Source organism: Oratosquilla oratoria, chromosome 21 (genome assembly GCF_046742065.1).
Source record: "Oratosquilla oratoria isolate Oo_2021 chromosome 21, ASM4674206v1, whole genome shotgun sequence".
In the NCBI taxonomy this organism is placed as follows: domain Eukaryota; kingdom Metazoa; phylum Arthropoda; class Malacostraca; order Stomatopoda; family Squillidae; genus Oratosquilla; species Oratosquilla oratoria.
This window is the reverse complement of record NC_134797.1, coordinates 59,999,469-60,013,404: the sequence shown is the minus strand read 5'-3', so window position 1 is coordinate 60,013,404 and position 13,936 is coordinate 59,999,469. Positions and strand designations below refer to the sequence as shown.

Sequence of the window (13,936 nt, the reverse complement as noted above, 5' to 3'; positions counted from 1 at the left end):
GAATGGAGTACCACAGGGCTCAGTTCTATCCCCCACGCTCTTTAATCTATACATGCATGACTTACCCACACCAGACACCTCAGAAATACAAATCTCTTCCTACGCAGACGACATAACAATCACATGCACACATTGTAACACAGACAAAGCTGCAGAAATAATCCAGCCATACCTTGATACACTCAACACATGGTTCATCACACACAGACTCAAAATAGCTCCAACCAAATCTACAGCAACACTTCTCACCAACTGGACAACATACATACATACATATACCAAGGCTTTTTCCCCCTTTCAAGGGAGGTAGCCAAAAAGGGAAAGGCATAAAAACACTCCCACCCATTTCATCCCTAAATACACTCCACACCCCTCCCACCCTCCCTCTCATCTGAGCACCTCCTGGATGACCCAACTGGACAAAAGAACACAAATACATACCTCATCTCTTCATCAACAACACTCTAATACCACACACAAACACACCGAAAATTCTTGGTGTAACATATGATACATCCATGTATTTCAAACAACACATCACAAACATAAAAAACAAATGCACACCTAGACTTAACGCACTTAAGTCAATCGCTGGAACAACATTTGGACAAAACAAAGAAACTAATACAACAATATACAAACAATGCATACGCTCAGTGATGAATTATGCGAGTCCTGCATGGGCTCCTAATCTCAGTGAGACACACCACAACACCCTTCAAATCATACAAAACAAAGCCCTAAAAACAATTACAGGCTGCACAAATACAACACCTACAGACCATTTACACCATGAAACAAAAGTCCTCAAAGTCAAGGACCACCTTGACATGAGAGGCACACAAACACTTGCTGCAGCCACCACAAACACATCACACCCACTACACTACATAGCAGAACACCCACACACACCAAGAAACATTAAAACAACACCCAAAGACCTGTATCACACACAGATACTCTCTTCTCTTCCTCCACAACCACCAAATACCAGCCTCCGGAAACATATTCATAATCATATCACTCACTGCTCCATTAACACACTGAAAGACAACACACTGCTGTGTGCCAGACCCCCTGATATCCACCCTTCTGAATCCTCTCTCCCACGAAAGGACAGAGTCCACCTGGCCAGACTGCGGTGCGGCCACCACCCAGCACTTCTAAGCTACCAGAAGAGGCTGGATGACCACATTGTGAACAGCTGCCCAGGATGTAACACTTCACCCCATACCATACAACACATAATGGAAGACTGCATTATACACAATCATGCATGCAAACAACACAACATACACTCTATAAAGGATCTGTGGGAAAACCCAGTTTCGGCTGTGGCATTCCTTGGGGAGACGGGACTGCTCGGACAGACAGTCTAGGGAACGACAACAACAACAACAAACAAGAAATAGAAAAGCTGAGCCAAGGTAAATATGAATGTAAAGAAGAACTGGAAATGGCTGTAATTATAAACAACCACTTCAAATCAGTATTCACAATAGAAAATTCACCTGTGAGGAAATAGAGATATCCCCCTCAATGAAAGAAATAATTGTAACAGAAGGAAATCAGCGACCAAATCAAAACCCTTGACATCAGAAAATCACATGGTCCAGATGGAATTGCAAATTGGATAGTGAAAGAATGCATGGAATTAACAGATGAAATATACAATATAATTAAATTCTCACTTAAAGAAGGAAAAGTGCCACAGGACTGGAAGAATGCAAACATTGTACCAATTTATAAGGGAAGAAACAAGGAAGACCCATCAAATTACAGACCAGTCTCCCTGACAAGCACAGTAGCAAAAATTTGCGAAAAGGTCATAAAAAATAGATGGGTTAAACATTTGGAAGGAAAAACTATACTGAATCCAAATCAATTTGGATTCAGACAAGGAAGATCATGTACAGACCGGTCTCACTAACAAGCACAATAGCAAAAATTTGTGAAAGAGTGATCAAAAACAGATGGGTTATACCTGGAAGAAAAATCTATACTGAACCCAAATCAATTTGGATTTAGACAAGGGAGATCCTGTACAACAAATCTGATCTGCTTTTACTCAAGATTAGTAGACATAATACAAGAGATGGATGGGCAGACTGTGCTTTTCTGGACCTGCAAAAGGCATTCGATAAGGATACCTCATAGGAAACTAATAAATAAGAGTCAAAAGGTGGCATCAGAGGAAAATTATTGGAATGGATGAAAGACTTCCTGATTGGGAGGAAAATGAGAGTTGTAATTAGAGAAAAATTCTCCAACTGGGAAGAAGTAAAAAGGGGTGTCCCACAAGGATCAGTACTGGCCCCGATCATGTTCGCTGTATACATTAATGACATGAATGAAGGCGTGGAGTGCTATATAATTTTTTTTGCAGATGATGCAAAATTACTTAAGAAGGTAAAAACGGAAGAGGACTGCAACTCATTGCAACAAGATCTGGACACAATATGGAATTGGACTCAAAAGTGGGAAGTAAAATTCAATATTAAGAAATGCAGTATAATGGAATTTGGAAAGAGTAGAAACAGAATATCAAAAGATTACAGAATTGGGGAAGAAAAAAAAAACTATGAAAAAGATCTTGGAGTGATGATTGGAAAGGACATGAAACCAGATAAGCATATAAATAAGATGTTCGGAGAAACCTATAACTTATTGAGAGCAATCAAAGTGGCATTTACTTATATGGACGAAGAAATGATAAGGAAAATACTAACTACACTAATAAGACCAAAACTTGAGTACGCAGCATCACTTTGGACACCCAGTACCAAAAAGAATATTAAGAAACTAGAAAGATTACAAAGAGCGACAACCAAACTCTCACCGACACTCGCCGAACTAACATATGAGCAAAGACTATCCAAATTGAACCTACCAACTCTGGAACAAAGAAGAGAAAGAGGAGATTTGCTATCTACAGAATAATGAAAGGAATGGAAGTTTTAGACAGGAACGACCTATTAGTATGGGAAAACGGTAAAACAAGAGGACATGGAAAAAAATTGAAAAAGGATAGTTATAGGAAAAACTTGAAAAGGAACAGTTTCCCACACAGAGCGATAAATACATGGAACAAATTAGACAACAAAACAGTATGTGCTAACACTATACAAGATTTTAAGATAAAACTTTATGCGGAGAGATACAAAGACGGGTCACCACGAGCATAGCTCCCCTCCTGTATATTACAACTAGGTACAACTAGGTAAATACAACAAACTTTATCTGCTTTTACTCAAGATTGATAGACATAATACAAGATAGAGATGGTTGGGCAGACTGTGCCTTTCTGGACCTACAAAAGGCATTTGATAAGGTACCACACAATAAACTAATAAGGAAGATAGAATCAATAGGGGGCATCAGAGGAAAATTATTGGAATGGATGAAAGACTTCCTGACTGGGAGGAAAATGAGAGAAGTAATTAGAGATAAATTCTCAAATTGGCAAGAAATGAAAAGTGGTGTCCTGCAGGGATCAGTACTGGCTCCAATCATGTTTGCGATATACATAAATAACATGGATGAAGTAGTTGAGTGTTATGTGAATTTCTTTGCAGATGACACAAAAATACTAAAGAAAGTAAAAAATGAGGATTGCAGCGCATTGCAACAAGACTTGCACAAGATCTGGAAATGGACTCAAAAGTGGGAAGTGAAATTTAATATCAATAAAAGTAGTATAATGGAATTTGGAAAAAGTAAAAACAGAATATCGAGAGATTATAAAATTGGTGAAGAAGAGGTCAAAAAAGTAAACTCAGAAAAAGACCTTGGAGTGATGATCAGCAAAGACTTAACACCAGATAAGCATATTAATAAAATAGTCAGAGAAACCTACAATTTATTGAGGTCAATAAAAGTGGCATTTCTCTATTTGGATGAGGAAATGATAAAAAAAATTAACTACACTAGTAAGACCAAAACTTGAGTACGCAGCAACCCTATGGACACCCAGTACCAAAAAGAATATAAAAAAATTAGAAAGAATACAAAGAGCAACAACAAAACTGGTGCCAACTCTTTCCAAAATGACATATGAACAAAGACTGTCCAAATTAGAATTACCAACTCTGGAACAAAGAAGGGAAAGAGGAGACCTACTATCTATAGAATTATGAAGGGAATAGAAATCTTAGATAAGAATGATTTATTGAAATGGGACAATGGAAAAACAAGAGGACGAGAAAAGAAACTAAAAAAAGATAATTACAGAAGAGATCTGAAAAAAAATAGCTTCCCACACAGAGTGATAGATACTTGGAACAAATTGGACAAAGAAACAGTGTGTGCAAATGCTATTCAAGATTTTAAGAAAAAACTTGATGCTGAGAGATACAAAGACGGGTCACCATGAGCATAGGTAAATACACAGTCACAGGACCCACTGCTAACTGGCACATCCCTGATGGTGAACAGGGATATAGTAAACAGATATATGGGGTACTGTCATAATGATGGCATGGACCATTGTACCCTATAGATGCATAGGTCTTCACTGAATATACTGAATAAGGTGGCACCAAACAAATATCTTGCCAGAAACTAGTTGGCTGGGAGGTAAGATTACTGTCACAATTCCTTCAAAGTAAACATGACTTGCAGAGAAGAGTTTAATGGAAGAAATGGAGAACATAAAGTGGGACATTGTGGGACTGAGTGAAGTCCAAAGGAAGACTGACTCATCCCCTCCTCGCTCTTTTCATTTCCTCCCAAAATGTTTTTTTTATTCTCTTACAAAAATTCTGTCATACCCCTATCCCATTTTACATCAGGTCTCCTCTTTACCTCCTTCACCTAATGTTTTGCTTCTCTCTTCTTGTACTTCGCATATGCTTCTTTAGTCCTTCCCACAACTAATCCACATATGATCGCTTCTCTCCTACTAGTGCTTTCATCTTGTCATCCCACCATTCAATACCCTTCCTTCTATTCCCTCCCATTTTCCTCATCCCACATACCATCTCTGCACACTTAGGTACTTCATTCTTAAAACATACCCATTCTTCTCTTCCTACCTTCCATACTTCTCAGCTTCTGATATTCTTCCTACTTTCTCATTCAAATTATTAAGCAGGATCCCTAGTCCCACCATTCCATCCATCATGGTGACAGAATTCTTTTACCCCTTATTAAAGGGGATAGGATAAGGAAGTCATGGAAGTGGCAAAAGACAGTTTGCAGGGAACAGCATAAAGGGACAGTCAGAGTACAAAAATTGGATAATTCCTCTATGAATAGAGATTTTACTCTAACATAGAGAAATTATGTGTAGCTCCAGTCAGTAGGGACATCCCAAAACAATGCAAAACATGCATTAGATGCATGCTACCACAGAATCACTACTGCTTATCATGCAGTCACTACACCAGTACTGTGTAGATATGTCTTAAAAAGCAGTTATTATATATTTTTGTCCATTTACCTTTCCCACTTGGATCGTAAGAGGCGAGAAGAAAGGGACGGGGAGAGGGACTAGGCATCCTTCTCCCTGTAGCCCCAAGGGGCAAATTCCTAAAAATCAAAGGAAAGGCATAAGGGGTGCTGGAAGGCCTCGGGCCAGCACCCTAAGGTTTGGGTCTTTTAATGTGCGTGGATGTGGTACAGATGAGAGTAAAAGGGAAGAGATAGGTAGTATGTTTGTGAGAAGAAAGTTGGATGTGTTGGCTTTGAGTGAAACTAAGTTGAAAGGGAAGGGTGAGTGTAAGTTTGGGAGTGTAAGTGGGAGGTTATCAGGAGTGAAGAGAGGGCGAGGGAGGGAAGGGGTGGCTATTCTAGTAAGTGAGGAGATAGGTAAAGGGGTAGTGGAGTGGAAGGAGGTTTCCTCAAGAATAATGTGGATGAAGGTGAAACTGGGAAAGGAGATGTGGGTCTTTGTAAGTGCATATGGGCCGGGCAGTGAGAAGAACATGGAAGAAAGGGAGGCCTTTTGGATAGATTTAAATGAGTGCATAGAGGGTTTAGGAAGAAATGTCAATGTAATAGTACTGGGAGACCTTAATGCTAGGGTGGGAAATGGTCCAATCGATGGAGTGGTTGGGAAGTGTGGAGTTCCAGGAAAGAATCGTAGTGGAGAGTTGATGGTGGAAATGTGTCTAGAAAGAGAGTTGATGATAGCAAATACAGTGTTTCGGAAGAAAGTCAAGCATAAGTACACATGGGAGAGGGTGGTGGAGGGAAGGGTGGTAGATAGAGCGCTAATGGATTATGTAGTGGTAAATAGGATTATGATAGGAAGAGTTAAGGATGTACATGTGCTAAGGGGAGAGGGTGGGGGAATATCAGATCATTTTTTGGTGGAAGGTAAGCTGAGAGTGGAGGATAGATGGAGAAAGAGGAAAGGGACAAAAGGTAGGGAGGTTCTTAGAGTGAACTCCTTGAATGAAAAGGAAAAGGAGTACGAAAAGAAGCTGAAGGAGGAGTGGGAGGGAGTAAAGGATAGAGCAGAGATGGGTGTGGAGGAGGAATGGGGATGGTTCAAGGAGGGAGTCTTTAAGTGTGCAAGGATGGTGTGTGGAACAAGAAGGACAGGGGGAAATAGAAGAAAGGGTAGTGAATGGTGGGATGAGGAAACAAAGAAGGCTGTAGAAGAGAAGAAGCGAGCATTCACAGATTGGTTACAAAAGAGGACAGGGGAGTCATATGAGACGTACAAAGAAAAGAAAAGAGAAGTAAAGCAAAAGGTAAAGGAGGCAAAGAGGAGAGCAGATGTGAAATGGGGTAGGAGTATGACAGAAAATTTTGAAAGTATTAAAAAGATGTTTTGGAAAGAAATTAAGAGAGGAAGAGGAGGCGAATCAAGTAGGGAAGAAAAGGTAAAAGGTACAGATGGAGAGTTGATAATGGAAGAGATGGCAGTGAGGGGAAGATGGGCAGAATATTTTAGGGAGTTGCTGAATGTGAAGGAGGATAGGGAAGGAAAGATAGCTGCAGTGGGAAATGCGAAGAAAATGAGAGTGATGAGTGAGGAGAATGGAGGAGAAATAAGGAAGGATGAGGTGAAGGCAGCTGTAAAGATGATGAAAGCAGGTAAGGCACCTGGTCTGGATGGATGTCATGCAGAATGTCTGAAAAAGGGAGGTGCAGTGATGGTGGACTGGTTGGTGAGGTTATTTAATGTTTGCTGGAGAGAGGGTAGAGTACCGGAGGACTGGAGTAGTGCCTGTATAGTTCCTCTTTACAAGGGAAAAGGGGACAAGTGTGAATGTAGTAATTTCAGAGGGATTAGCCTGTTGAGTGTAGTAGGGAAGGCTTATGGGAGGATCTTAATTGAGAGGATTAGGAGAGGAACAGAGGGAGTAATTGGTGAGGAACAGTGTGGATTTAGGACGGGTAGAGGTTGTGTAGATCAGATCTTTGTGGTAAGACAGATATGTGAGAAAGCTATAGGAAAGGGGAAGGATGTTTTTTGGGCTTTCATGGATCTGGAAAAGGCTTATGATAGGGTAGACAGAAAGGCACTGTGGGAGGTTATGCAGATTTATGGGATAGGAGGAAAGCTTTTGGGAGCTGTCAAGAGTTTTTATGAGAGTAGTAGAGCATGTGTTAGGATTAGAAATGGAGAGAGTGAGTGGTTTGAAGTAAAGGTGGGACTTCGTCAAGGATGCGTTATGTCGCCCTGGCTGTTCAACTTATACATGGATGGGGTGGTGCGAGAGGTGAATGCTAGGGTAGTGAGTCAGGGATTGGAGATGGTTAAAGAAAATGGAGAAAAGTGGGAGGTGAGCCAGCTGTTGTTTGCGGACGACACTGCGCTTGTGGCAGGGTCAGAGGAGGGATTGAGGAAGCTGGTGGCAGAGTTTGGGAGAGTATGTGATAGAAGAAAGCTAAAGATAAATGTGGGTAAAAGTAAGGTGATGAGATGTACAAGGGGTGAAAGTGGCAGTAGACTGGAAGTGAACATTAAGGGAGAGCGACTGGAGGAAGTGGATAGTTTTAGATACTTGGGTGCAAGTGTAGCAGGAAAAGGTGGAGTGAAGGTGGAGGTAGAATGTAGATTGAGAGAAGCGAGTAAATGCCTTGGTGGTTTAAAGAGTGTAATGAGGAATAGACATTTGGGAATGGATGCGAAGAGGAGACTGTATGAAGGAGTGATTGTGCCAACAGCACTGTATGGGGCAGAAACGTGGAACATAAGAGAAGAAGAGAGAAGGAGTTTGAATGTGTTTGAGATGAGGTGTCTGAGAAGTATGGTGGGGGTTACTAGGCTAGATAGAGTGAGAAATGAGGAGGTGAGGAGGAGAACAGGGGTGAAAAAGGATTTGGGAGATAGGGTTGATGAAAGAATATTAGGATGGTTTGGACACATGGAAAGAATGAGTGAAGAAAGACTAGTAAAAGAGGTATGGAAGGCAGATGTGGAGGGAGTGAACATGAGGGGACGTCCTAGGATGAGGTGGATGGATGGGGTGAAGGGGGCTTTGGGGAAGAGGGGAATGTCTGTTGAGGAAGGAAGGGAGAGGACGGAAGACAGAGGTGAGTGGAGAATGGTTGTATATGGATGATGTTGTGACTACATGAGGAGGAATGGGCGGGGAAGTGGGGGGTGGGGTAGTATGTGTGAGTAAATTTTGACGCAGCCCGAAGGGATTTCTCCCCGTCCTCGCCTTATATTGCAGAGGGGGACGGAGAGGGGGGGTCGCCGATTAAATAAAGCGGCCTCGCTGTGGATGTACTGTGTCTTGCGACACTGCTTCTGACCCAGGGCGGTGGGCAGGGTGCAGGGATGGCCCGTCATCCAGGAGGTGCTCAGATGAGAGGAAGGGTGGGAGGGGTGTGGAGTGTATTTAGGGATGAAATGGGTAGGAGTGTTTTTATGCCTTTCCCTTTTTGGCTACCTCCCTTGGAAGGGGAAAAAGCCTTGGTATATGTATGTACCTTTCTATTGAACACTTGGTGATACTAAAATAAAACATTTGTTAAGAATGGATATATGAATTTTTAAAAATTCTAGTGGAATCTATTATTTGTCAATTAGCAGCCAAAGCCTTGACAAATAAAGAAAAATGTCAAATAATGCCACAGTCACCTCCCGTAGGGGTGTTAAGGTCAACAGGTAGTACAACAATGCTCTGCCAATGTATGTGACAATCTTCAGTGTCACTTGTGAGTAGCTCTAATGACCCAACGCCCCAGCAACCAAGACTGCATTACCATATTTATATAAAGATAATAATGGAGTAATAATGTTTTTGTAATTATAAATAATACATACATACATATACCAAGGCCTTTTCCCCCTTACAAGGGGGGGAGCCAAAAAGAAAAAGGCATTAAATCATTCCCACCCATTCCATCCCTGAATACACTCCACACCCCTCCACCCTCCCTCTTATCTTAGCACCTCTATTATAAATAATAATAACTAATATATTTCATCAATTCAAGTCATACGATTACAAGTAACATGTGTTTGACCCAGGGCAGTTGGAGGATGCAAGGATGACCTGTCATCCATGAAGAGCTGAGATGGGAGGGGTGGAAAGGGTGGTGGAGGTGAGTGAAATGGGTGGGAATAGGTATGTGCCTCTGACTTAGTTACCTCCCTTATAAGGGGGAAGATAATAATAATAATAATAATAATAATTTTATTTGGCAAAGAATCAATATACATGAAGTGCAGATAATGACAAGAACACACAGTTCAAAAAAATAATTGCAAATTACTGAAGTACAGTAAAACCCCGATTATCCAAAACGAAAGGGGGGAAGCCTCTTTCGGATAAGCCGATTTTTCGGATAATCCAGATTTATCATTAATATATTTCGTGTTGACATACTTTGTGTGTGTGTGTGTGTCCTGTGCCTTCCCCCCCCCCCTCTCTCTCTCCATCAGTCTCAAGTTGTGGATGGAACAATTTTTTTTTCGTGTTGACGTACATACCTTATACGTAACAGAGAACAAGAATTATTCCATACATATATCTTCCACTATCCTGACGAACACAATAAAGCAACTCCGCCACTCCCCGCCTCCGTCACCATCACTCCACAACCCTTCCACTCCCCACATACTTAAACGCACACACACAAACACGCACACACAAATACACAAACTCGCATGCGTGCGTATACACACAAACACACTTTCAACGAACGGACGGCTTGAAGAACGTTCTGAAGAAAAGTGCAGATTGTGGATCCCAACGCAAAGAGAAGTGCCTTTTTGTATTTACAGGGTGGGGGGAAATTGCTCGTGGGGTAGTGGGAAAGTAAGGAAAGAGGAGAAGGGGAGGGATTGCTGGGGAAATGGAAGGTAATGAGGAAGTAGAGGACTTGGCCCTAACAGACAGCCGAAAAGTAAACAAGCGACCGCAAGACGAGCTGGAGGACGACGGAATGTCTAATAAGAATGTAAAGATTAGAAGTATAGATAGGAACAATACAGTAGAAAGTGATGAGAATATTTTCAAGGGATTTAAAGAGAGTGGGGGGGACACAAACCCCCCCCCGACTGACAAGACTAGAGAAGAAGGTTGATAAGGTGATCGAGGACTTGGAGAGTAGGTTAGGTCATATGAACACCATTTTACAAAGGGTTGAAAGATTGGAAGAACTAGAAAAGGCGAATAAAAACTTAACTGATGAAATAGAAGACCTAAAAAGACAGTTAAGAGATGTAAAGGTGGAGAATGAGGAATTGAAGAAGAATAGTAAAGAAAACAGAGAGACAATAGCTAAAGAAAGTAAAAATTGGAAGAAAACCCAAGAAGGAAATAAGGTTTCATTCACTGACATAGTCAAACAGCAATTGAAAGAACATACTGAAGACTCAGTTATTAAAGTGATGAGACAAAAGGAGAATATAGTAAGAGATTTAGCAGACAAGAAGAAATGTATAATTATATTAGGAATGGAAGAGAAACACAACACAGATAGAACCACAAGAATCAAAGAGGAAAATGAAAAAGTAAGCCAATTACTAGAATCAGTTCAGGAAGATGAACCAGAAATTATGAAACAAATTGAAGAGAAATTTAGACTCGGAAAGTATAGCACAGACAAGACCAGACCAATTAAGATTAAATTCAAGTCACAAACAACAGCAGAGAATATCTTATCCAAAACAGGGAAACTAGCAACAAGTGAACAATACAAAAAGATATGGATAAAAAGAGAAATGAATAAAGAGGAAAGAGAGGAAGAAAAGCAGAAAAGACTGGAAGCTAAGGCAAAAAACGAGAACAGAACGGAGTCAGAGAAAGAGAGATTCTATTGGAGAGTAGTGAACATGAAACTAAGGAAGTTCGACATACAAAAGAAAAACATAAGGTAAACAGAGAACACAATGGAAGTGGCAGAAAACTAAGAGTGTCTTACACAAATATAGATGGCTTAATAACACGATTGAATGAGCTGAATGATTATTTGAAGGAAAAAGAACCGGACATAATGGGAATTGTAGAAACAAAATTAAAAGGCCCACTACCACCCAACAGTGTAGGACATGATGCATACAATTATTGGATTAGAAACAGAGAGAAAAAGCAAGGGGGTGGAGTTATGTTCCTGACTAAGAAGGATATAAACGTGAAAGGTGTCATATATGGAAAGAATACAGTAGAGATGATTATGATAGAAGTGGAAGACAGAGATAAGAAGAGCAGAAAATTTGTGATAAATTATGTGCCTCCAAAAACAGCCTCATGGGAGGAGAGTGAACATAAAAGTATGTTAGAGGACACAAAGATAACATTAAATAAAATAATGGAAGATGGAGGAAGAATAGTTATGATGGGCGACTTTAATTGCAAAGAAATCTGCTGGGAAGAAATGACAGTAAAGGGTGGAGACGACTCATGGGGAAACGCTCTACTTGAGATGATTATTGACCACACAATGACACAATGGATACAGGAGAACACTAGGTATAGAAATGAAGAAGAACCATCGAGACTAGACTTATTAATTACATCTGAACCTAGAATAGTGGACAAGATTGAATATAAAACACCAATAGGTAAAAGTGACCACATATTGATTGAACTGGAACTTAATGAAGAAAAATATATCAAAAGAAATGAACAATATAGAAAAGGAAGAATGATGTATGAAAAAACAAACTTTGATAAAATAAGAGAATTCTTTCAACAAGAAAACTGGAAAGAAATATACAAAGAAGAAACATCAGTGGAAAAGAAATGGAATATTTTGACAAAAATTTACAAAAAAGGAGTGGAAAAGTATGTCCCAAGACAAAAACAAGAAAAAGAATATGTAAAATGCTGGTACAACAAAAGTTGTAGGGAGTTAAAAGACAAAAGAGACAAAGCCTGGACCAGATTGAAAAAAGACAGAAAACCTGAAAAATGGAAAATATATACCAGTTATAGAAATGAATATGTACAAACGTGCAGAGAGGAAAAGAGAAAATATGAAAAAGACGTCATAGAAAAATGTAAAGATCAACCAAAACTATTCTACAGATTTGTAAACAATAAACTGAAAAACAAACAGGACATGGAGAAATTAAGACAGGAGGGAGTTGAATACACTGAGGAAATAGAAATGGCGGAAATTATGAACAAACATTTTAAATCAGTGTTTACAAGGGAGAACATACAACCTGAAGAGATTGAATGGAAAGAGAAAGTCCCCCCTATAGAAAAAATAGAAGTATCAAAGAATGAAATATTGATACAATTGAGTAATCTTGATGTCAGAAAATCACATGGACCAGATGAAATAGCAAACTGGATTCTGAAAGAATGCAGGAATGAACTGGCAGACAAAATACATAGCATAATAAGCAGTTCCTTGAAAGAAGGAAAAGTTCCAGAAGATTGGAAAAAAGCAAATATAGTACCTATATATAAAGGAGGAAATAAAGAAGAACCTACCAACTATAGACCAGTCTCTCTAACAAGTACAATAGCAAACATTTGTGAAAGAATTATCAAAAATAGATGGGTAAAATACTTGGAAAAAAACAACGTACTAAATCCAAGGCAATTTGGATTCAGACAAGGACGATCATGCGTCACCAATTTAATATGTTTCTATTCAAGGCTAATAGATATAATACAAGAAAGAGATGGATGGGCTGATTGTGCATTTCTAGACCTAAAAAAAGCTTTTGACAAAGTACCACATAAGAAGTTGCTTAAGAAATTAGAATCTGAAGGAGGAATACAAGGTAAATTACTAAATTGGATGGAAGACTTTTTGCAAGAAAGAAAAATGAGAGTAGTGATAAGAAACCAGCACTCAAAATGGAATGAAGTAATAAGCGGTGTCCCGCAGGGAACAGTCCTGGCCCCAATAATGTTTGCTATATATATTAATGATATGGATGAAGGAATTGAAAGCTATATGAGCTTCTTTGCAGACGATGCAAAACTACTGAAAAGAGTGAAAACTGAAGAAGATTGTGAATCACTACAGAGAGATCTAAATAAAGTACAAGAATGGAGTAGGAAGTGGGAGATGGAGTTCAATACAAAAAAGTGTAGTATAATGGAATTTGGAAAAAGCAAAAACAGAATAACAGGATCATATAATTTGGGAGAAGAAGGAATAAAAAAAAGTAGAAAATGAGAAGGACCTGGGAGTCATTGTTATGAATAATATGTCACCTGAAAAACATATAAATAAGATTTTTGGAGAAACTTATAATTTAATAAGAACAATCAAAGTGGCATTTACATACCTGGATGAAGAAATGGTGAGGAAAATCCTAATCACCCTGATAAGACCAAGATTAGAATATGCAGCAACAATATGGTCACCAAGTACAAAAAAATGTATAAAAAAACTTGAAAGAATACAAAGAGCAATTACAAAACTGGCACCAACACTCTCAAAACTATCATATGAAGAGAGACTAGAAAAACTTGAACTACAGACACTAGAGCAAAGAAGAGAGAGAGGAGATTTGATAGCTATTTACAGAATCATGAAAGGCATAGAAATTACTGATAGA

General features: G+C 39.4%; 1 protein-coding gene across 6 annotated transcripts in view; it reads right to left on the bottom strand.

The window, feature by feature from the left end:
* Window positions 1-13,936, bottom strand: part of Daao2 (D-amino acid oxidase 2) — a 168,324-nt gene that overhangs the window by 10,536 nt on the left and 143,852 nt on the right. Inside the window, exon 8 of one of the 6 annotated variants that reach the window (XM_076205051.1) lies at window positions 5,476-5,529. The exons of the other annotated variants lie outside the window; for them this stretch is intronic. Coding sequence (XP_076061166.1) covers window positions 5,491-5,529 — 39 coding nt within the window. The 3' untranslated portion in view covers window positions 5,476-5,490. Of the gene's footprint in view, window positions 1-5,475; window positions 5,530-13,936 lie in introns of those variants that run through there. 6 annotated transcript variants of the gene reach the window in all.